The 21,701-nt window shown below is 46.6% G+C and overlaps 4 protein-coding genes across 5 annotated transcripts in view; 2 read left to right on the forward strand and 2 right to left on the reverse strand.

Moving 5' to 3' along the window:
• Window positions 1-122: 122 nt before the first annotated feature.
• Window positions 123-1,119, reverse strand: LOC1276108 (uncharacterized). Its single transcript, XM_315417.5, has 2 exons — window positions 798-1,119; window positions 123-695 (listed from the first exon to the last, which is right to left on the reverse strand). The coding sequence occupies exons 1-2, from the start codon at window positions 1,038-1,040 to the stop codon at window positions 234-236; spliced, it is 705 nt and encodes a 234-aa protein (XP_315417.5). The 5' UTR covers window positions 1,041-1,119; the 3' UTR covers window positions 123-233.
• Window positions 1,120-1,440: 321 nt separating this feature from the next.
• LOC1276109 (small integral membrane protein 13) lies at window positions 1,441-3,376 on the forward strand. The gene is made up of 2 exons (XM_001688606.2): window positions 1,441-2,213; window positions 2,326-3,376. The coding sequence occupies exons 1-2, from the start codon at window positions 2,135-2,137 to the stop codon at window positions 2,547-2,549; spliced, it is 303 nt and encodes a 100-aa protein (XP_001688658.2). The 5' UTR covers window positions 1,441-2,134; the 3' UTR covers window positions 2,550-3,376.
• On the forward strand, window positions 2,629-3,376 carry LOC133390933 (N-alpha-acetyltransferase daf-31). The gene has a single exon (XM_061647009.1). The coding sequence runs from the start codon at window positions 2,629-2,631 to the stop codon at window positions 3,244-3,246; it is 618 nt and encodes a 205-aa protein (XP_061502993.1). The 3' UTR covers window positions 3,247-3,376.
• Window positions 3,377-4,272: 896 nt separating this feature from the next.
• The window catches only part of LOC1276110 (breast cancer anti-estrogen resistance protein 1), a 118,630-nt gene continuing 101,201 nt past the window's right edge, over window positions 4,273-21,701 (reverse strand). For both annotated transcript variants that reach the window (XM_061647003.1, XM_061647004.1), the window contains 3 exons: window positions 6,506-7,401; window positions 6,200-6,360; window positions 4,273-6,117 (listed from right to left, as the gene is read on the reverse strand). In XM_061647003.1, coding sequence (XP_061502987.1) covers window positions 5,183-6,117; window positions 6,200-6,360; window positions 6,506-7,401 — 1,992 coding nt within the window. In that variant the 3' untranslated portion in view covers window positions 4,273-5,182. The remainder of the gene's footprint in view (window positions 6,118-6,199; window positions 6,361-6,505; window positions 7,402-21,701) is intronic.

Here is a 21,701-nt window from a genome sequence, read left to right on the forward strand (position 1 = left end):
TAACTGATATCTCAGATTGATTTTGAAAACTATTTAAGGTTTTTTTGTTCCAATTTCCTACTTTTTTATTTGTTTAATAGCATATAAACTATTTTTGAAAAATTCAAAAACATTACCCCATATTTCTAGGTTTTTTATTTTTTTTATTTTTTTTATTTTCACATACACTTAATTCTAGAGCTGGTTAGTTAACTTAAAACTAAACTAAACATCACCCCACATCCTCAATCCAATCAATCCATTTCTGTTTGTTCTTCAGCATCTTCCTCATTAGATTCCTCTTCATTTTCTTCCATCAAATGATCCAGCTGTAATGCTGCCCCTTTGCCAGCCTGCTTCGCACCGCCAGCCTTTCGCTGGTTCGATGTCCGCTTGGCCCTTTTCGGATCTCTCTGTCCCACGACGTACTCGGGCATGAGCACACGCCGTCCGTTAAACTGTGGCCTATCTTCGACGGGCGTTTCAACCGGTTCATCCGCCTGCTCCAGCTGGGTCCGCAAGTGTGCGGATCGGTTAAAGCGCACCACCGACCTGCAAAACTCGGCCCGGGGCTGCTGGTTCGCCCCATCATCAGGGTGGGCCGCTTCTCGCTGGTCCTCCATCTGTTTGAGAAAGGAAAAGGCGGCCGCCGTGTTGCTCCGATCGGACGTATCCACATCCTCCAGCGTGTACTTGGTCCATTTGTGCGGGTTACGCTTCGAGGAAAAACGAACGGGACGATCCCAAAACGGTATCAACGGTTTCCAGGTGGTGGCGGAAGATTAGGCGGATTGGAACATCGCGCGCTGTTTCGTTACCTTATAGTCTGGCAGGTTGGAGCGCTTCAGGCACCGGCCGATCGGTGCGTTCGGTCGCTTGAAGATGCTCTCCCGGCCCTGGTAGCGGTCCACTCGGATCGGTTTGGTGCGCGATTGCGACATGCGGTCGAGGCTGTAGTCCGTTTCGTTCACATTTTGGTGCAGAACCGAGTCGGTCCCGATGCTCTGTTCGGCCGACTCCAGCGATGAAAACAGGAGGCTCTTTTTCTCTTGAAAACTCATGATTTTTGCACGGAGTTTAGTGAAGCACAGGCGAATTGTTTATGTTTTGCTTTCAGTGCGAGCTTTGTGTGTGGCTTTTGACACTGGTGACAGTGAAGCAAAAAGGAAAAAGTTGCTTCATGGGAAAGACTTTAAAATTTTGTAAAGAAACAAATCGAAAAGTGACTGAATAATTTAATAGAATATTAATTATTAAACATTATTCTAGAACAACATATTTTTCTGTTAAAATAGCTGAATTAAAACCTCATAAATTGCGTTTTTTTTCTCTCTTTCTCACTCTCTCAATGTGCTGCATGGGATTCTGAACCACACAACTGCCCATGCGGCAACAACAAATGCCGCAACTGTCAGAACGGCAGCAATCAGGAGAAAAATAGTTGCAGGAGGTAAGTTTCAGTGCGGAAAATATTTGGTTCCATTACGTTATTCGCTTCTGTTTTTGCGATTAAATTTGTTTTATTCAATCATATACGATGCTTATAACAAAAGCCGCTCTTATTGGAACTGTGTGTTGTGTGGAACAATGTGTTTCGGCGTTTAGTTGAAGTGTCTGACCGAAACCTCGTTGCCCGGCGTGATTCCGTGTGTAGCTTATTGTGCGCTACCTGAACCAATTCCCGTGCTCTACCATCGATGTGCGTTGAGGCCAGCTTAATTGCAATTCATGAATCACGCAGCGTAGTTTGTTTTCCGTGCAAGAGCTCATAAAGAAAGGTTCCATTTCCTTATTCCAATTCGCACGAGCGCGCCTTGTATGAATCTGTGCATGCGTGCGGGTGTGTGCGTGTGTTGTGCTTTTTGACGTTTGTCGACGGTGCTGTCATCTCGCAGAGGGACAATCGGCAACAAAAACTTCGTGCTTCCACATCAGACCAGGAGCTGCACCGTGGAGCGAACGCACTTTTAACAACGCATTTTGTTTTCAAAATAATACTCACTGTCCTCGCTCTAAGCTTTACTGTATTTGTTTGCCCCCCCGAGCATGTGCCTGCGTAAAGTGTGATAGATTTAATATTTAGCTAATCGTACTGCTACATATCGTTAAGCGAAAAGAGGCTGACTTTCTCCCCCTTTCTGGCAATGCAATCATCATGAATGTGCAGGATGGTATAAATGCTGCATTTTCGGTGCTCGTTTCGGTGCTCATAGTGATAGTGCTAGTTTGTTTAGGTTTGTGAACCATTCCTCCGTCCGTCGGTGCACTGTAGCCTCACCGCTTTGTTATCAACAGCCCTTTGTTAACCGTTCACTTTTCATTCCTTTCTTTGCTCCGTTTCTGCAGGTTGGTATCTAGTGTGGAAGCTGTTTCTCTCCCGCTTCAAGCTGGTCCGCGAGCTGCTCGGCATTGCCCAATCGAACGAACATTCGCCAGTGCACAGCGCCACGGGCAGGGATTACTCAACGGCAACGGGCAGTAGCGGTGTGGTCGGCGGTGGTAGCAGCATAATCGGCGGCAGCATAAACGCCGATAATCGCTCCCGTACCCGTAAGGTGCGAAGAGATTAGCCGAGAGCAGCACGCAACACAACCACGACCGTTCCGTAACACAAACGCGCGCGCACACACACACAGAAACGGCTTCGAGATGAATATCCGCTGCGCCAAGCCCGAAGATCTGATGAACATGCAGCACTGCAATCTGCTGTGCCTGCCGGAAAACTATCAGATGAAGTACTACTTCTACCACGGGCTGACGTGGCCCCAGGTCAGCTACGTGGCGGAGGACGACAAGGGCAACATCGTGGGGTACGTGCTGGCCAAGATGGAGGAGCCGGAACCGGGCGAGGAAAGCACACACGGCCACATTACGTCGCTGGCGGTGAAGCGGTCCTACCGGCGGCTCGGCCTCGCCCAGAAGCTGATGAACCAGGCGTCCAAAGCGATGGTGGAGTGCTTCAACGCGCAGTACGTCTCGCTGCACGTGCGCAAATCGAACCGGGCGGCGCTGAATCTGTACACCAACTCGCTCGGCTTCAAGATACTGGAGATTGAGCCGAAGTACTACGCGGACGGCGAGGATGCGTACTCGATGCGGCGCGATCTTTCCGAGCTGGTGAACAACAGCGACCGGCCGCCGGCGGAACGGAACGAACTGAACGATGTCGGGGGCGACGAGCGGATAGTAACGAACCGTCAGAAGGGACCGGTCGTGCTGCCGCATCATGGCGATGGGCACGCGGGACACGATGGCCACTGCTGCTAGCCGGAGCGGTCGTGGGAGCTGGGGCGCGAACGGGCCGTAATCGAATCGAGGAAGGTTAGCTTTCTAGGGATGGAAACACGAAGAACAATGAAATTTGTGACGGAAAAAGATACTTTTTTCCATTCTTAAATTTAAATTCGTGCTTTTTTGTTCGGTGTGGAAAGGAAAGAAACAAACGCAGAGAGAGGCTTTTCATTCGGATCGCCTTTGAGTCGATGTGTAATTTATTGTGAATAATTTACTGTTACAGTAGGTGACCGCTAACTGAGAGGTAAACAAGCTCCAGTTAACGAACAATGTTCGCTAACTGGAGTGACGTTTCTATGGATTGATTGTTTTGATCGGTGTTGACTGGAATAAACATACCAAACTTTTTTTCATTTATTATTGATATAAAGTATAGTAATTCGTGTAATAACATAAACTAATAGCAAACGTAGGCAAGAGATCCTAAATTTGTTTGAAAAAATGCACATTTGCGACAAATTTCTCTTCATGAGATTCCGGATGTTTCATGTTTTGACGTTTAAGTGTTCGTTAACTGAGAATCACTCCAGTTAGCGAACCTCCAGTTAAAAAGCACTCCAGTTAAAACACATCCAGTTAGCGGTCACCTACTGTATTTGAATACTTTTTTCCTCCAATGCATTTCGAATACCATTCCCCTCCCCTCCTCATCCGTGTTCGAGCGTCCCTTCAACTCTTCTCCACAACGGATCGGCGTGGGTTTATTTCTAGAAATGTGTGTGTGCCTTGAGCCTGATTCGTTGGTTCCGATTCGTTTTTGACTATTCGTTTCGTGAAATGTTTTGGTTTGAGAAGCGGATTAATTCGTTTTTTACTTTAATTTATTGCGAATTGGATACTCCAAATGCACATTTACTATTCGCGCACACATCCTTAAAAAGCGCTGTGTTTTATGATCGCAATTTTGCTTCCAATCGAATGATCATGATGGGAGAGATAAACGGGCAAGAAGTACGCTCGGATGAGGGAATAGGAAAACACAAAACAAACAAACAAAAATACATTCATTCATTCTTAATTGTAATGATTCTCTTATGGTTTTACGGTTAGAGGACACATGACAATACTACTGTTGCGAATTCGCTTTCTTGGCCGACAATACACACACGCACACACACACAGACATGGTAGAGGAGAGATTTGTGGGACTTTATAGGGAGGAAGAAATTCGACATTTTAATACGTAGTACTGCTTAAGGGAGGGGGATATTCATTTGAATTTAGTTTGCATGATTTTAAGTAAGTAGTAGTTTCTTTGATGCGCTTGCGGGCAGCAGATTCATCAAACGTCTTCCAGCCATGCGATTGGTTTGGTTTTGGAGCTCATTTTCGGTTGAGCATTTTTGTCTTTCAATTCCAGTTCCAGGTTAAAGGATACGATATTGAGAACATATTCAAAACAGAAGGCTGTTATTTGTGTGTGTATGTTTTTTAGTGTGTACGTAGAACCGAAATTGAGAAACGAAATCGAACCTATTTACCTTACACAAAACAAACTAAAATGTACAATATTTACAACGCAAGTAAATTACAACCTCCACTTTCACACACCCACAGTGGACGAAGAAGGATGGCATTTGTTGTAAAACGCAAAGGTTTATGAAAGGATTCTCCCCATGTGTGAGCGGGGAAAGTGCCCCACTCCTACACACATACAGTCTAGGGGGAGTGTTTGTGAGGGTGTTTTCTGGTTCGTTTTTTGGCATTTTCGTTCGTTACTACTACTACTAGCAGGAGCAGTGTCTGAAATTTTCTCTACACGCTTTCCCGCCGTTCGTGAAATCAAGCAACTCAAAAAGTGTAAAGAGAATTGTGAGATCTACTGGCTCTTTCCTACTCCTCTCTACGTTCGCCGCCCCCATCGCCCTCTCACTAAGGAACGCAATTATTTTCTTCCCTTCCGCCCCGCCTACTGCTGCACTGCCTCGAGCATGGCAATCTTCAGATCGCTCGCCAGATGCGAAATGTCCACCACCGAGTCGACCATCTCCTGCACCGCGGTAACGCTCGGGAAGTTCTGTGCCGCCTTCTTCGTCTTGGCGACGCACGTCTTCAGTGCCTCGGACAGCGCATCGGCACACGAGAGGACGCGCGTCTTGATGCACTCCCGCGACACGTTCCGGTGCACAATGTCGCCGATGTTGACGAGATTGTGCGCGCTCAGCACGACGAACTTGCCGTAGGCGAGGAAAAACTTGGGCGGCTGGTTGTGCTCGACCGTCTGCAGGAAGGCGTCGATCGCCTGCGTCAGGTAGCCCATGTGCGTCACCGTCTGGGAGGCGTAGTACACCAGCACCGACTTGTCGTTCGGATCGAGGGCCACGTCCGGCCGCTCGGACACGCTGGCGGCGGCCGCGTCGGCCGCATTGCGCACCACGTTTTCGAAGTTTTTCTTCAGATCGTTCGGCAGTGCGTCCCGAATTTCGGCGTTCGTGCGCGCGGACGCCTCCTTCGACTCGAGGCTGACGTAGTCGTAGTCTTCGGGCCATTCGCCACCTCCGCCGGTGCCGCCGGTGGATGGTTTCCCGCCGGCGCCGGTCGGCGTTTGGGGTGTGGTCGGCACCGAGGACTGGGGCGTGGAGGTGGACCGCTTGAAGAGCAGTGTCGCGTTGCCCTGGATGAAGGAGGCGGTCTGGCGCACGTCCTCGGTGAGCGTCTGGGCGCAGGCGATCAGCTGATCGAGACTGTCCGGGGGCAGCTGCTGCTGCAGCTTCTGCGTCGCTTCCGGGCGCTGGAGCGTTACCAGGGTCCAGCCCTGGGCGTCCAGGTTTTGTGACGCTTCGTGCACGAGTTTGTCCGCGTCGCGCAGCGCCTTCACGAGTGGTTTCAGCTTCTGTGCCAAGCCTGCCGGGGGGGTGCGGGAATGCATTGGAATTAGTTCAGTTCTTTCGGCAAAATGGGAGGAACAGTAAATGGGAGCCCTTACCTTTGTCTTCTGCTTTGGACGCGTTGCCTAGCGCACCGTCGCCAAACTCGGCCAGATCGTGCAGTGCCGTTCGCAGCCGCACCGCCGCCAGCTTGAGGTCCATCAGTATTGGATCGAGCTTTTCCTTTACCCTCCAGTTGGGGGACACGAATGAAAGTAACCTGTGTACAAAAACGAAACGAGAAAACGAGATTTAAAAACACTGCACGCTTCGTTTGAAAGTAAAATGCGCCTAAATGTATGCACCACCAGCACACGCTTCGCGGTTAATGCGCCTCAAGGTATGCAATTGAGCGTTTCCCTTACCTAGTGACGGCCGTTGTGGCCTCGTTTTGCAGTCTCGCGAGCGTTTCCAGCGCGGAGGACAGTTCCAGCGGCAGTTCCTTCGGGGTGGCCGGCGCTGTCTGCTGTTGGTGTAGCTTCGCCGACACATAGCCCGGTCCGCCGCCATGCGACGGTGGCACATCGTACGTCGACATGCTGCTGAACGACGACATCGACATCGAATGGTGGCTGGCAGTGAAGCTGGGCGTACCGGGCGCTGGTGCCCCTGATTGTGGCCCTGGCGTAGCCGGCGGTGGCGGTGTCGATCGCACCGAGACAGGGTTACGCCGCGGCACATCGTAGTCGGGCATGTTGGCCAGCGAGGAACGGTTGGACGAGGACAGACTGAAGCTGTCCGACGTCAGCAGCGACGAGTTGGAGCTGCTCGGTGTCAGGTGCTGCTGCTGCGAGAGCAGCGGCCGCGGCACGTCGTACGATTCCTCCATCCGGTAGCCGCCCGTGGCAAGGTGCGGGTGGTGGTGGTGATACTGCTGGTGCAGCTGGTGGTGGTACCCGGCCGGGTGCGGATGCGGGAAGCTTAGCGAGGACGACGGCGACGACAGCGCGGATGGCGAGACGGGATAGTGCAGGTGCGCGGCCAGCGGGTGTCCCGGACCGTACGGCGGGTGGGACGTCGGGGTGCGGGATACCCAGGACGTGCGGTGGTGGGGATGGTGCGGATCGTACCCGGCTCCCGGTGTGGTCGGCGCTCCGATCGGTACGGCTGGCTTCGGGACGTCGTACGTATCGAGCGCGTCGGCCGAATGGTGCTGCTGCTGTTGCTGATGATGATGGAACGCGTTGGAGGATGCGCGACCCGATGACGGGGGCAGCAGATCATACAGATACACGTCGCCACATTTCTGCGGTGTGAGAACCTGCGCGGGGGGAAAAAGAAGGACGGAAAGCGAGAATTTAGAGAACGATTATCGTGACGATAAAAAAAGAAGGAAAAATGAAAGCGAACAGAAACTTTTGCGCGAAAGGAGGACGCGCGCGCGCACGTGGACTGCTGTTGCGGACGGTTGGCTGCTTGGTTTGATATTCAATTGTTTGCTAGATGCACCAGGCTGTATCGTGGTGAGGCTCACGTTTCTTGCCGGCACTAAATGGGGAGGAGAGAGCCCTTTTTGGCAATTTTGAAGCGACCAATTCAATGGTTGATTGGATAATAACAGGTCGGCTCCTTGCTTTTAGCCTCTTGAGACTGAAAAGTGCCATATTAACGTAACATTCAACCGTTCAACGTGGCCCTTAAGTGAAGCTGTTACTCAATCTCGTTCGAGTGGCAAGAAGAGGATCGTGGTTTGATATCAAATGTTGGATGCAAAAATTCATCGTTTCAGACTGTCTGTTTTCTGTCAGTCGGAATGCCCCATTCCTTCACCGGATTTTGTTTGGTGCCGCGCTCAATACATGCGCACTTACACTCACACACAGACACACTTTGACACAGGAGCCATAATGGCAAGGGATCAATCATTTCACTCCATTCATCGCCATTTGTTGCTGCTAGACAATCAGAACTTCTGCACAATACTTACACTAATTTTTCTCCTGAAACTAACCTCGTTTCCCACAAAAAGCAGTAAGGCAACTTGGTCCCGCGGTTGGTAGTGCAATCGTAAATAGAAACAAACAGCTACAAACTATCGCAAATGCTTTGATTTGGCAGGAAAAAAGGACTTTTTTCGCCGTTTTCCTGCCACTCTGCTTCCGGGAAAGGTTACTACACTAATGCGAACGTGAAGCGTCTTTTACACTGCACCGTGTCTGTGCGTGTATGCTAAGAGTAGAGAGTGTGTGTTATCGTCCGGCAGAGGAGGAGGTTTCCCTGTTTTACCCTTAACCGTATCTCATGTCCCTTTTGCGCTTGGCTAAGCAGTACGGTGTGTAGAATTGTCTTTCGTCCTTGTTCCTAGCAGGCGGGAAGAAAAAGGGGCGAGAGTAGAGGGAAAACTCCTTGGATACGGGAAAATGTCGCGCGTCTGCGCACATGTGCGCGATGGTGTGCGATGTTTGACTGCTCCTTCCGTTGGCGATGTTTAGGAAGTTCAGTTTTTTTAAGATTACAATTTAATTTCAAAGTTAACTGTACGTTTTTTTACAGGTTTTGTTAAATTAATTTTTAATTTATTTTGTGATTAAATGTAAGCAAATGAGCAAGTTTCACAAAGGATAACAAATTCGATGAAAATACTACCTCCAAATTTGTGGCGCCATCTGTACGCGAATAATGTAAACTAATGATTTTCAAATCCAAAAGGAAACGTTTGAAATTAATCCTCCAAATTGCACCAAAATCACAAATTTCACTCAAAATTAGAAACGTGAACTTGTGAATGAATAAAACAAAGTTTTAACTTTAAAAAAAGATTAACTCCATCGTCTGCTAAGTCCGTACTATTAAAACGATTCATTTAATCATGCTACTTATCCACCAACTCTTGATAGAGATGATAGAGAACCTCATCCCAAAACAAACGATAAGGATAATTGTTTTACATTGCACAAATGTGTTTATTATCTTTGCCTTCTCCTCCAGCGTTCGTGTGTCTCTCCGAAAGGATAATGTCGCGCACACAAACACACAAGGCGTTATTCATGGAACGGAGGGTAAAAATGCTGAAACCGTTTGCAGCTGCAGTTACGTCCCAAGTATTCTTGTCTGCAACACATACACAGTTTTCTATGCTTTCTAAAAAAAAAGAAAGTATTTCTTAGCGACACTTTGGTGTCCCTGTAACGCTTAGAGTCGTTCTTGTCGGCTCGTATCTCATTTTCGTCTGGTTGCCGTCTAGCCACTCGAAAAGCGATTCGTTTTTTCCACTTTCGCTTTACATTCCATTCTAGCTCTTTTACACTTTTCTCTCTGCACCGATGGCATGGCTGGCTGGCTGGCTGGCTGGCTTGGTAAGCCCCATAATGTTGTTGCGCTACCGTGCCGCATTATCGAGACGATGCTGCCCCGTTGGACGTGAAAAGGACACGTGTCCTTTCTGTGTGTTACGCCCCATTTGCCCTTACGATGTGAGTGGGGATGGGGAGAGAACACTTTGCAAGCACTTCAAGCTCACGCCTGGCCCACCACCACCACCACCCAGAAGAAGTGCTAGTTGCGAAGGCTTTGCTTTTTTGCTCAGTTTGTTTGTGCATCGCTGGCTGCAGGATCCGTGTTTCGAAAGTGCATCAGACGGCTGCTGGTGGCGTGTGCTGATGCAAGTGACAAATAAAAGAGTTAAGCGAGCGATGCGATACGGGGACGATGGAAAATAGGATCACTTTTCATGTGAGTTTATTTCCCCCCCCCCCTCACTGACAGTGATGATAAACCGTACGGAGGACGACGGGTTTTACTCAATTTATTAAGATCTTTTTGCAAATTCTGAATAGAAAAAGAAACAGACTTCAACAGGCACACAAGGATGTAATTTGTCAGATGAATGCAATATTTTGTTTAAACGTGAAAAATAAAACGAGTTAAGAACAACTTATAACATTACAAGGAATTCAAAATAATAATGAACCTATGCAAAACAATGGTGCCAAAAGACGAGGAAATGTCAAATAACACAATACTACATATATATAACAATACAAAGAGAATCAATCTAGCATATATAAAGAAACAAAAAACAAATAAAAAAGGACATTAGAGAAGAAAAAGAGAGCAAAACATGCAACAAAACAAATAAAACATAGAAAGCTAAGAAAAGGAAGCAAAACCGCCATAATAAGAAAGAAAAAACATGATGGAATGTTGTTCACAGTGCAAAGACTCGATGAAGCACCACACACGAAAAGGACACGACCACCGCACAGCGCCATTCATTAAAGCTACCAGAAAATGAACTCAAATGAAGCTCCGTGTGTCCGCGGAGTGTTCCCGGTTGGGGTTGATTTATTTCGCCATTAAATTTCTGCCCCACCACCCGGTCTGTTGCTTTCGCTGCTAAATCTTTCGTAAACAGACTCAGTAACAACAGATCGATTTACGACAGGATGGGGGCAGGAAGGCGCTACGATGTTACGATGATGACGTCGACTACTACTACTACTACTACTATCGCATCGCTTTGCTACCACCGACAAACGAACTAATGCTCGCTCCATTGGCGATAGCTTTTACGACGCGGATCTATACGGACGGATTAGAAGAGCGGTTTCGTGTAGTGTGCAGTTGCGTTTATACAGGGAGGTTACTTTCCGGTCGGATGTATCCTTTACGAAACACACAGAGGCAGGAGGAAATGGTAGCTACGCAACTGGGATAGCTGGCCGGTAGTAGTGTGCCCATGATATGGGAGGAAAAAATCACCCGAAAATACTAACTGAAGCAGATTTTTCTCTTCCAATTCAATTCACTGCTCTGCTCTGTTCGGCTAGGATGCACGATTTGCTGTCCAATGTTTATGCTCGTGTTGTTTTATGCTTTCCTTATTTTTATGTCCCCGGTTGGTCGTCAACGGGTTCGTATCCTGCAGGACTTTACCGTTGATTTATATTTTTGTAGTCTTTTGTATATTTTTTTCGGTTGCTTTTGGTTTTTATGATAAAAATCATGGGAATTGCCTACCATGTGTGTTGCATGGTAGCGAGAATTTGTTGGCATTTTGACGTGTGCTTTTTTTATCTTTTTATGATACGTTAGTAACAGGACACAAAAACTGTCAGAAACACTGCATATCAGTCAGGCGTATATAACAAATTCCGGTAGAATGCCATATCTCCGACCAAAAGTTGCAATTTTTTTGTTTCGCTTTCTTTAAAAACGGTGCTTTTGGTTTAAAAATCAGCAAATGATATGTTTTGTGCGAAAAAAATGAGACAGAGTTAAGAGTACCGCCTAAAGGGTATGCAATTTGCGAAACCAAGCCACTTTATTAACCTTCGCGGCCTGATTACACTGTTCATTGCAAGACGTAATATGTGCAATCAATGCACAAATAAGTATATTCTCGATCATTCCTCTTGCATGTTATTGCAAAACATGTAGTGTACAGCATTCAACAAAGAAAAGCCAGTATATCCCAGCAAACCTTATCCTCTGCCTTTTCGCTATACCGACTAACATACTCCACATACCCTCGGGGGGACTTTAAATCGATGGCGGAAAGCGCTTTGGGTGAAGTTGTTTAGGGTTAAAGGACTACTGCCGTCTGTGTGGATTCATGTTTTTCCATAAGGTCCTTCCCAATGCCTCCCCCTTACCCGTTCAATAAACACGACGAGCTGAAGGAGTACGACGCAATTCCCATTGAAATGTTACCAAGCGCGCGCGAGCAACAGCGAAAAGGGGTATCATCATCAAATCGAGCGATTCTCCAGGGGACATCCGGGAACGGAGCGGTGGTGTGCAGATGCGTGCACGAGTGGCGCCGTATCATTATAATTTCATTATTACATCGTGCTAAGGATTCATCACCGAGCACCACCGAGAGCGCCAGAGGAGGAGGAGCAGCAGTGTGTAATGTGTTCCGGTTGTTTTCCTTTGTTCGCGACGGGCAAAAAAGGGGTACGTTGGGAAATTCGCTTCACCTAAACATGGAAGAAAGGGGCTCTCCGAGGATTGTGCAATGGAAATTCCTTTTTCAATTTGCAGAAAAAGTGAGCTGCTGAATAACTTACGTTCCGCGAGAAAATTGTGCAGCTGTGTGTGATTCGGAGGATTGTCAGCTTCCCGTGACCATATTGGTCCGTTTGAACCAAAGAGTTAGAATCAGTGTAATTAAGAGCCACTTCACAACAAGAGCCTTCCTATAGACATTCTAATCTTTGAAGGAAAATCATATAAATACTATTTCAATTTTAGGGTGAACTGCTAAACTATAATTTCAATCCGAAAGCGAAGCTATGCAAGATGATGTAGAATCTTATTCTTCTGAAGATGCATCTACATTTTTCATCAACCGACGCATTCGGGTAAGGTTAATCAAACTCAATTTTCCAATCTAACGCAAGCAATGCAATCATCAACGTAATGAGCAACGTAAGGAAGAGAAAAAAAAGCTACTAGTGCACATCATCAATCAGAAGAATCATGCAATCGATCCGAATGTAATCGGTTTTCGAACATTGGCTGAGCGCGGTGGGGATTGTGTACTCAGACTTTGCTACACCACATCGTTCTCAAGGGCTATTTGTCAATTTGATTACATCCACCTCATGGAGGATGGACGAAAAAATGGAAAACTCACCGGGAAAAGTGTAACGCAAGCAAGCGAACACACTTCCTTCAAGAGCCACATGATGATGTTCCACAAATTAGGTAACGAACTGCTGCAAACTACCACTTCGGCGTTCCATTCTAGTACTATTTTTTGAGCATTTTATTTCCCACCAAAACAAAGTTCATTTCAAAAGGAAAGTGCAGTCAGGTAATGCACCAGATTAAAAATATCCAAATAATTGAAGCAAACGCGAAATGAACTCGTTTAGTTTAGACGACAGAACAGAGAAAAAATACCAAAAAACCAAACAAATCATCCATTTATGGCACATCAAATATTCAACGGAGTGGAAGGAGAAATAGCTTAAATCTTGCATATTTTCTCATGGTTCGTAGTATTAGAGAAAATGGGATTTTTACCTTTTTTTTCCTCTCCCAAAAATCGCTTCAGCTGCAACCGATTCGTTGTTATCCGACACTCGGCGCCGAAATAAATCACGTTTCGCGGTGCAATTTCGTATGCAGCAGCATCAGCAGCAGCATATCTTACGTACTGTGCCATTTTTATTGGAAAACAACAGCAGCGAAAAACAAATGCAAAGCGCGCCGGATAGGAAAAACTGATACCGCAACAACAATAATCTGTGTGTGTTGTGCATTTTATTTTGTGGAAAGCGATAGAGCTAAGGATGTACCTTACATTCTCTGCTAGAAGATAGGCAAAGCATCCCGTATGCGAAAGGATGTTGGTTTATGTGTTTTCCCTGTTTGGAAAGATATTATGATTTACTGTTCCAATGTTGCTGTGGTTAGAAAACTGAACGATATTAAATACGACATAAAATATTCAATTCACGACACTGACCGTGTCCCATTCGACAGCAATTTGGATGCCAATTTTACCTTCCAATTCCGAGTGTTTTTAATTGGCTCACTTGAAGCGAAAGCGAATAGCGCAACTCACACACACGGAAACGATCTAGTTGGAGCTAATAAACGTATAAAAGTTTGGCAATTTTCTCCCCTTTACACTCGCTAAACTGCATAAACTGCAGCAGCAGCAACGAGCTGCAAACAATCTCCCGCTGCGCGTATTATTTCACTCTTTTTTTCTCCATCAACCCGGGGATGGGATTAATACTTCAGAGTATCATTTCATTTCCTCTGGTGTACGATTAAACAGCTTCCTTTATCAACACCGTCTGCTCAAAGTTGGGCGTTTGAAGGCATTGCCGGTAACACTCCCCTACGACCACCAAGCTTCTTGGAAAACATCTTTCAGGAAATGAAGAAAAGTTCCACCATTCTGCCAAATTCTCTCCAACCAAGTTCAACGATACCTGGATGAGGTCCTCAAACCCCACACGCCATGGGGGCGAAGGTGTGTAGAGAAATTCCAACGTGAGTAGTTTTTCGTCAGCTTCTTTCCATCCCCTACAACTCCTGTCCTGTCGTACACATGGCACGAAACAAACGATTGTGCACTTTTCGCGCAAAGAAACTCATCCTTCCCCTGTGCGCGACGACGTCGTGTCGTACCGGGGAGGACGGAGTAAGAGGTGAAATCGATGGTAGAATTATTTTGCTCGTTAGTAGAATAATAAACATTCTTTCTTCCTGGGGTGGGGGGGGAAAGACAAAAATTATGTAGTGTTGGTATGGGGAGAGTGCCAACAGCGAGAGAGATTCTTGTTTGTACTGAACTGGAGAAAGTATACGAAAAGCTTGCAACATACGCTTCATTGGCAATGGTTAGAGCTGAAGGTGTACATAGAGGAGTGTTATTCCTTTTGCCCATTGTGCTATAACCTTAGAGTAGAGATGTTTCAAAACTAGAAAATGTTCGTTCTAAACTCAGCTTCAGTTGGAGCAATTCCAATGAACAAGAAGCCACCAACAACTTTAGCTTCCACATTCTTCCTTCGCAAGAACACCTTCAACGAAATGAACGAACGAAAAAGGACATTCACTTCAAGCATCTCAGAGCATGAAGAGATGAAGTTTTGCTTCCTTATCAATGGATGCAAGGCAAAACGCCGTCTGGAATGTTTGCAACTTTTCCTCTTCCTTAACGAAACTGGCCAAACTGAAGCTGGTGCTCGGGGGTCGGATTAGCTCCTCTTTATGACTTTTCCTTCAAAGAAAGTCCCATCGGATAATGCTTCTAATGGATGTTTATGGCCACTTTGAGGTTTAAGTGTGAATCAAAAATCAAACACACGTAGAAAGCAAAGGGTTTATCCCCGTTGAAAGTACATATCTGTATAAAAAATGCTTTTTTAAGTAGGAAGACCACACAAATCGTTCGATATCGAAATCGCCAATTCTGTTCAACTGAAAGTGTCTAACTTATCACCGAAAGGAATTTGGAACATCGTTTGACTATTGTTTCAGAAAAAAACCAAGCAGAAAGAACACTTCTTTTTAAGGACGAGGACACAAAATAAGTGAAGAAAAAAGGGAAAGTCTCGAAACAAAAATCGATACGAGAACCCCTCCTAGTTGGCAACTTTTACTGTTATCTTTAAATTCTCGATTCTTGGGGCTGTGCTGCATGTCTCCAAAACTCGTCCCCTCCAACATACCGTTCTATTGGGTTTTGTTTTCTTCCTCTCCCTTCAAACATATGCTGATATCGATGGGCTAAAATTTACATAAAATGAATTTTCTTTTCTGCAGTAAAAATTGAGGGTAGATAGCGATGATAGAGATCGCGTATTGATTCCATATGGTGGAGAGTTTCTTTTTCAAGTCAACTTCCTTCCCCCTTTGGCAGATCTGCAGATGACGGATGATATTAAAAGGAGAAATTCCTGCCCACCATTCCTGTCTGGCCGCAAAACAGTTGCGCACCGGAAAACGAATGTTTAACGAACCGATATACACGAGAGGAAAAGCCACAAGTCATCTTTCGGCGGTGGTTCCCTTCCAATGGAGATACAGGCTTTTATCATAAAATTGCTAATGCTACTCAAGAATGTTCTGCCGACGTAAATTCACGTCCATTTGCTGTGCACAGAAGAAGTATGATTTGGCATACCAGCCAAATCGGAAAGGTAGCCACAAAAATCAATTTAAACCAAATTTGTAACATCAATTGAAATGCCTACAAGACAAGTGCCGCACAAATCGTTCACCGAAGGAAAAGGCCTCCATATCAAGATAAATTGGAAAACGGCACCACCAAACATGACAGTGAATACCAAACCGCCGGGGCACATGTGAAGGGTAGCGAATGCCACCGCCAAAAATTTGACAACGAATTGGTGTTTTCAATTATTTGCCGGATGCTGGATATAAGTAAACTCCCCTGTCCTGCAAATTGCAGTTCAATTTTTACCTAAAACGTACAACATAATGCCATTGGCAAATTCCACGCTTGCCCAGGAATGTGTGTAGTGTTTGTGGTAAGAGTGTGTACGTACGTAAGTTTAAGCATATTTTTAGCCACAGTGCAGCATCAAGCACAGCATGACGTCCAATCTTCTTTCGTCCCCTTGCTTCACGGGGCCATCTTATCAATAGAATTGCATTCCATCGAAACGAACAGAAAGATCGATCGAACTGTACTCGTTTAACATTCCAACGGAATCGGAACGAGAGAGAAAGAGAGAGAGAGAGAGAGAGAAAGAGGGAGAGAGCGAGATAAAAGAAAACAAACGATCTTAGAGATGATGCCCGGCTAGGGCCCAGGATGGATTCTTCATACCCAAAAGTGGCCAGTACCAGTGACAATCGAACGATACCAAAACTGCCACTGTGTGTGATGTGGCCCGCGTAGGACGCAGGACGTACGGGACAACACAGTGAGATCAAATTCTTTCCTCCGCCTTCCAAGCAAGTTCTTCCCTTTTTGGGGTTTACCAGTCCGAAGGGACCCAATTCCTCCAAACGTGACCCAAGGCACTCAAGTTCTCCGTTAGCAGGAAGGTGACACGGGAGGCAGGGGGATTTGTGTTATTTTTAGCAACAATTCCCCTGTGCAGCTGACCATGAAGAACTGAGAAGCTGCAAAAAAGGAGCCCCGGATGCCCAAGATGGGGTTAAGAAGTTTCACCCAAAGTCGGGTTGAACATCACATTCACGAATCAACCCGAGTTTCGTCATTCCTTCCAGCGCGCGCGGTTTAGCATACCGAGGCACGATTTTCATGGTCTTTTGCAATGCGCATCTGGTGTTGGGGAGGTGTATTGCTTTGCAACTGGTGGCTGCAAAGCTGGTGCAAAGAAGACATTACCGATTGAAGTCGGTCGGACAATAATGTCCACCGATACTGTCCGAGCCGGGGGAGAAAGACCGAGCCGGGCTTGCCAAGCTGCAACTGCACACGGGGGAGGTCGGGGTTAGTTTCTCCTTCCCGATTCGTCATGTTATTCATCCTTCACACGAATGGCCACAGCGGTTGGCTTCTGGATGCTGCTGCCGGCGTCCCGTTTTGACCAAAATGGGGGGAAAAGTGGACACGGCGGTGGAATATATCCTCCGCTGGACGGGAGAGCGGGTTCTTGCGACGGGAAAGGGCACTGGAAAGGGAAGGAAAGCAACCAGCTACACTGCTGCCCGAAGAAGGAAAAGCTCGTTTATTCCGTACACGTTTCCACGTAAGCGCTTTCAAAGTAGGGTCTCCATTTTGGGGGGAGGGCCTCGCAATGGATACGGTGCGCGCCTGGATTGGTGTAGTAGCTCGTGTAGCTCTTACCAGTGTTTGAGTGAGAGAGAGCCACTAACACTCAAGTTGAAAGACGGCGGTGTAATTCCTAAAATAAATCTTTGTGACATTATGCTTTCTTATGCCGATCGGCAAACTGGCGGGCCAGAGCGGACGGCGAGGCGAGACCAGACGAGCAGAAGCCTAGATAGATGTGTACCGGCCGGTGTGCTGTAGGTCCGGTGATGGTCTACTGGTGTTGGCAGTCCCGCATACCGAAATATGGACAAATGGAACTTCCTTGTTGAGGGTTTTTTTGCTTTTGCTGCTGCACGTGCTTAAGTTTTCCTTTCTTGGGATGGAAATAACATCATTGACGGAATTTTCACTGAAGATCCGGTACTGGAGCATGGTGTATGCCGATGTACAAGAGCCAAAAACTTTGAAGATATAGTAGACTTTACGAATATGTGTTGGAACATTCGTTACACCATTTGCGACTTCAAACTCAATGTGTCAATGTGATATGATATCCGTTCAATCCAATGTAATGGAATGTGTGAGTAACGCATGAAACGTAGCGGTAGTTTCAGACTACCTGTCCATCACAAGATCATATGACGGGGTTCAAAACAAAACGAACCACCGCTTCAGTAGAAAACCCATTTCTGCCATATCAGGACGTACCGTCCGGGATGGGATCTTTACACTCGCTTTGATAAAGAAACCAGTTATCAACCGGCGATCCGTCCGAGACATGCCGGAGACATCCCGTACAGCAGCAACCGTACAGCAACAATACACAGCAAAGCAAAGCTAAAAAAAAGGGTCCTCGTCCATCCCTATTCCCACGATTTGGACATCAGAATGTGAAACCAGAAATGGCCAAACGGCAGGCAAGTGCAAACGTGAAACGTGCCCTACACCGTATCACCAACGTGCGATACATCAGCGGCATGTGTCATGCTGCCGCCATTCGTGGACATTCGAGTTCGAGACCATGGTTGACCAACCGTGCCTTATACGGGACACTGTACTTGCACACGGAGCTGAGCGAGCGGGATCCGTTTCGCCATGTTCCCGCCATGACGCTTCCACGCGACGTTACCCCATTCCTCGCTCCCGGTACTGTACATTATCTACAGAAAGTAAGTGCATCTAACGGATTTCCACCGCTCAATTAAGCGGTTTGGTGTGCACATACACAAGTGCATCAAGTTCAACGACTCGAGATGATTCTAAAGTGAATCATTGCGAAAGAAAAGAATTCATGAGTAGCAGAAACTGGTAAGCCTTTCTTTCATTTTCCGTCGAGAGGGTGATGTGCACTGGTGAGCTCTTAATTACATCCTTCACTGTCAACGGTCGTACTACCGTCTACCGTCCGACGCGCTGTGGGTGGTAACTTAAGAGATGTTACTCGCCAAAATAAGCGTCTCTACTCAAGCAAGTTGCTTACTTTTTACATCCACAAGGACGGATGCATGCCGTGTGGAGTACCTAACTTCAGGTACGGTACACTTCTAGCAGTGCAACTGCACTTAGTAGTAGGATGCGAATGCTCGCTTGCTTCTTAGTTGGTTTGGTTGCAAAAGTTAAAGCAGAAACTTATACTACATGTACGTAAAACACACACTCTCTTGACTGTCCAGTGTAGTTAGAGGGTACGGACACGATGAAGCAGTTTCACTAGGCTAGTAGAAAAACTGGAAAGCTTCCTTAACCGTCGCAATCGTCGCTTTTCAAAGCGATGCCCAGAAAACGTACTGCGGTGTGCATACCTTCCAGGGGTAATTGTTGGAAAGAGGTGTTAAATGGTCGCCGGTTGCGCACTGTGAGGACAAACAGAGGATAAAAAGGATAGAAATAGTACACCGGTACGAGGCGGGATTCTGTGAGTAAAGACTTTCAAGCTCCAGGAAGATGAATGCTCAAAAGTTACACCTTGAAAACAATTGTTGAACATTACCATACCTTGCGTTCTTTCTCATTTTTTAGATCACAAAGAAAACATAACATAGCATAAGAATGATTTCCTTCCCAAGAACTCAAGAGCTTTCATGGCATTCCTTCACAAACTTGCCCATATGCTACGAACTCTCCATTCGCTGTCTCCGTTCCTGCCAACCGATGCGTTGAAAATTTAGAATTGAAAAGGACATTCCACCACACTCAAACCGAAGCGCACAGCAGCGCCTGTGGTGTTAAAAACCGTCCATATGTGTGTGGGCGTGTGTGTTAGATGCTTTTTGTCATTGCTAAGTCCGGTACGTGACAAAATGTGAAAATGAGCTTTGCCTAACTGCCCCGAAGGCAAACAGGACACACCCGGCAGTGGCAATCTGCAAAACGGCATGGAGAGACATGTAAAACTCTGACCGAGCATACCGCTGCATGTATGCCCACGAACACGAGACCAGCTGGCGTTAGGTCGGAGGGAACCGTACGCCGAATGTGAATATGGCTACATGTTGTAACTGAATTTTAATTGCTTTTGATGATGGCAAAAACTAAAACCGGGATGCTATACTGCACATCAGCTCCAGGATGGTCGTTCGGAGTTTGCCGATCGGTTCTTTTGGGGCCTTCGAGCGACTAGATCGAGCTGGTGTCGGTTAAAATGGACACTTTTTTATGACCGGAGGGGTTGGCAGAATAGTTCAGACTATCTTTTGGGGTGGCGATTTAGTCCCCAATAGTAATTACAGGCCCGCTAGCCAAATGTTCCTCGTTTTTTTTTCGGGTGTTGGTTTAGATGAGCATGGTTTTATGGGGATGGAAAAAACCGCACAAAAACCATTTAACTCTGAGCCATATTTAATGGTCACAAATGGGAAATCGAAGCTTCGTTTAAACTAACTATTAAAGCGAACAATAGCAGGGTACAGGAATAGGTGACAATAACAATTGCTATGCTAGATGATATCTCCAATGCGGTCTCTTTTCATGGTAACCAACATCCAAACTAATCATCGTTACAGAAATGGAACCCCGTGGAGGTATTCATTGAGAATTGTATGCAACAAGAATTTGAAAGTAAATTTGGGCGTGAAGGTGGCATCTTCATGAGTCTATCTGTGCGCGTAAAAAGGATACGGTGAGCGCCAAACCACGTAAATACCTGACACTCAGTGGTAATTTCTTTTTACATCAAAATTCATGATTTCATTTCCGAATTGCATCGTCAACGAAATATAGCCTCTCTTTTGCCTTTTTCTGCTTCCTTTCCCCTGTAGCAGATTCAAGAAGATTACGCTCCTTTTAGAACGACATTTTGCTAAATCAAATTCTCATTACCGTTACTGTCATCGCTGCGTTCCCTTCTTTTGCTAGTCAGTTGCCGTCCTACACGCACACACAAAAAAAGCAACATAGCTGAAACATCTAGCGTGCTAGAGAGCATGATCGAATTTAGATGACACATCACACAACGCTCACAGACTAGACGATACTGCTGTAAAGCATCTGCTCAGAGGGTTACATGGGGGACACGCTTAAGTGTACTTTCCTTTTCCCTCTTAAAGATGTCCCCTCGCAGTTGAGCTGACTGGAGATAGAAGAGCAGAGCAGCCCACTCATGGCTCCAGCTGTCATCCTCCCAGATTGCTGTTTTTGCTTTCAGCAGACCGAGATAAATAGATGGATTTATGATGGGATTTGTACAAACACAACCTCAGTGCCGCTTCATGGGATGAAGAGTAAACTGTTCGCTCCCTTGAGAAAAACAGGGGAATGGGAGATGGGAACCCAGAGCATATATTCCATCACGTTTCCATCAGCCTGTACGCACCAAGAAGGACTTGCCCCGAAAACCGGCGTCTAGTGATTCTGCGACGCTTCGGGGGATTGCCGGCCCACTTGTCACTACTGCTGGGTCCCATATCCCAGCAATGTCTCATATCCATGCAAGACTGCCACTAATAAAATCTATCCTTATTCGTTAACGTTATCGAATGGGGTGGAACAGTGCGCTTAAATGCCGCCCGGCCGAATAGAGGGCGGGCTGCACGTAGCCATCGAGCGGAAACGACACAAACCGGGGGTGGTTTATCCGAGTCGGAAAACGGGGTCTGGCTGGAGCGAATTCCAAACCGAATTTCGTTACGCGACAACGGACAGGAAGACAGCGCCTGTATGTACACATAAAAAACTGTTACCACTGACAGAATCAAAACAACATCAACAGATCCGAACGCTCCGCTACATCCGGACGTCCCCACCTTCGGTGCGTGTTTTATTGACACACCAGTGGCAGGGAGGGGGGAGGGGGGGGGGGGGAGGCCAGAATAACTGACAACAGCAGTCACGAACCGTACGGGTGGCGGCGGCGGATGAGCTAAGGATGACCTAAATATGATGTG

Source organism: Anopheles gambiae, chromosome 2, assembly GCF_943734735.2.
Source record: "Anopheles gambiae chromosome 2, idAnoGambNW_F1_1, whole genome shotgun sequence".
NCBI lineage: Eukaryota > Metazoa > Arthropoda > Insecta > Diptera > Culicidae > Anopheles > Anopheles gambiae.

Coding starts and splice junctions, on each gene's coding strand:
- LOC1276109 (XM_001688606.2), top strand. CDS start 2,135: ATGAATGTGCAGGATGGTATAAATGCTGCATTTTCGGTGCTCGTTTCG. Junction 2,214..2,325: donor GATAGTGCTAGTTTGTTTAG/GTTTGTGAACCA, acceptor CCGTTTCTGCAG/GTTGGTATCTAGTGTGGAAG.
- LOC133390933 (XM_061647009.1), top strand. CDS start 2,629: ATGAATATCCGCTGCGCCAAGCCCGAAGATCTGATGAACATGCAGCAC.
- LOC1276108 (XM_315417.5), bottom strand. CDS start 1,040: ATGAGTTTTCAAGAGAAAAAGAGCCTCCTGTTTTCATCGCTGGAGTCG. Junction 696..797: donor CCAACCTGCCAGACTATAAG/GTAACGAAACAG, acceptor TTTTCCTCGAAG/CGTAACCCGCACAAATGGAC.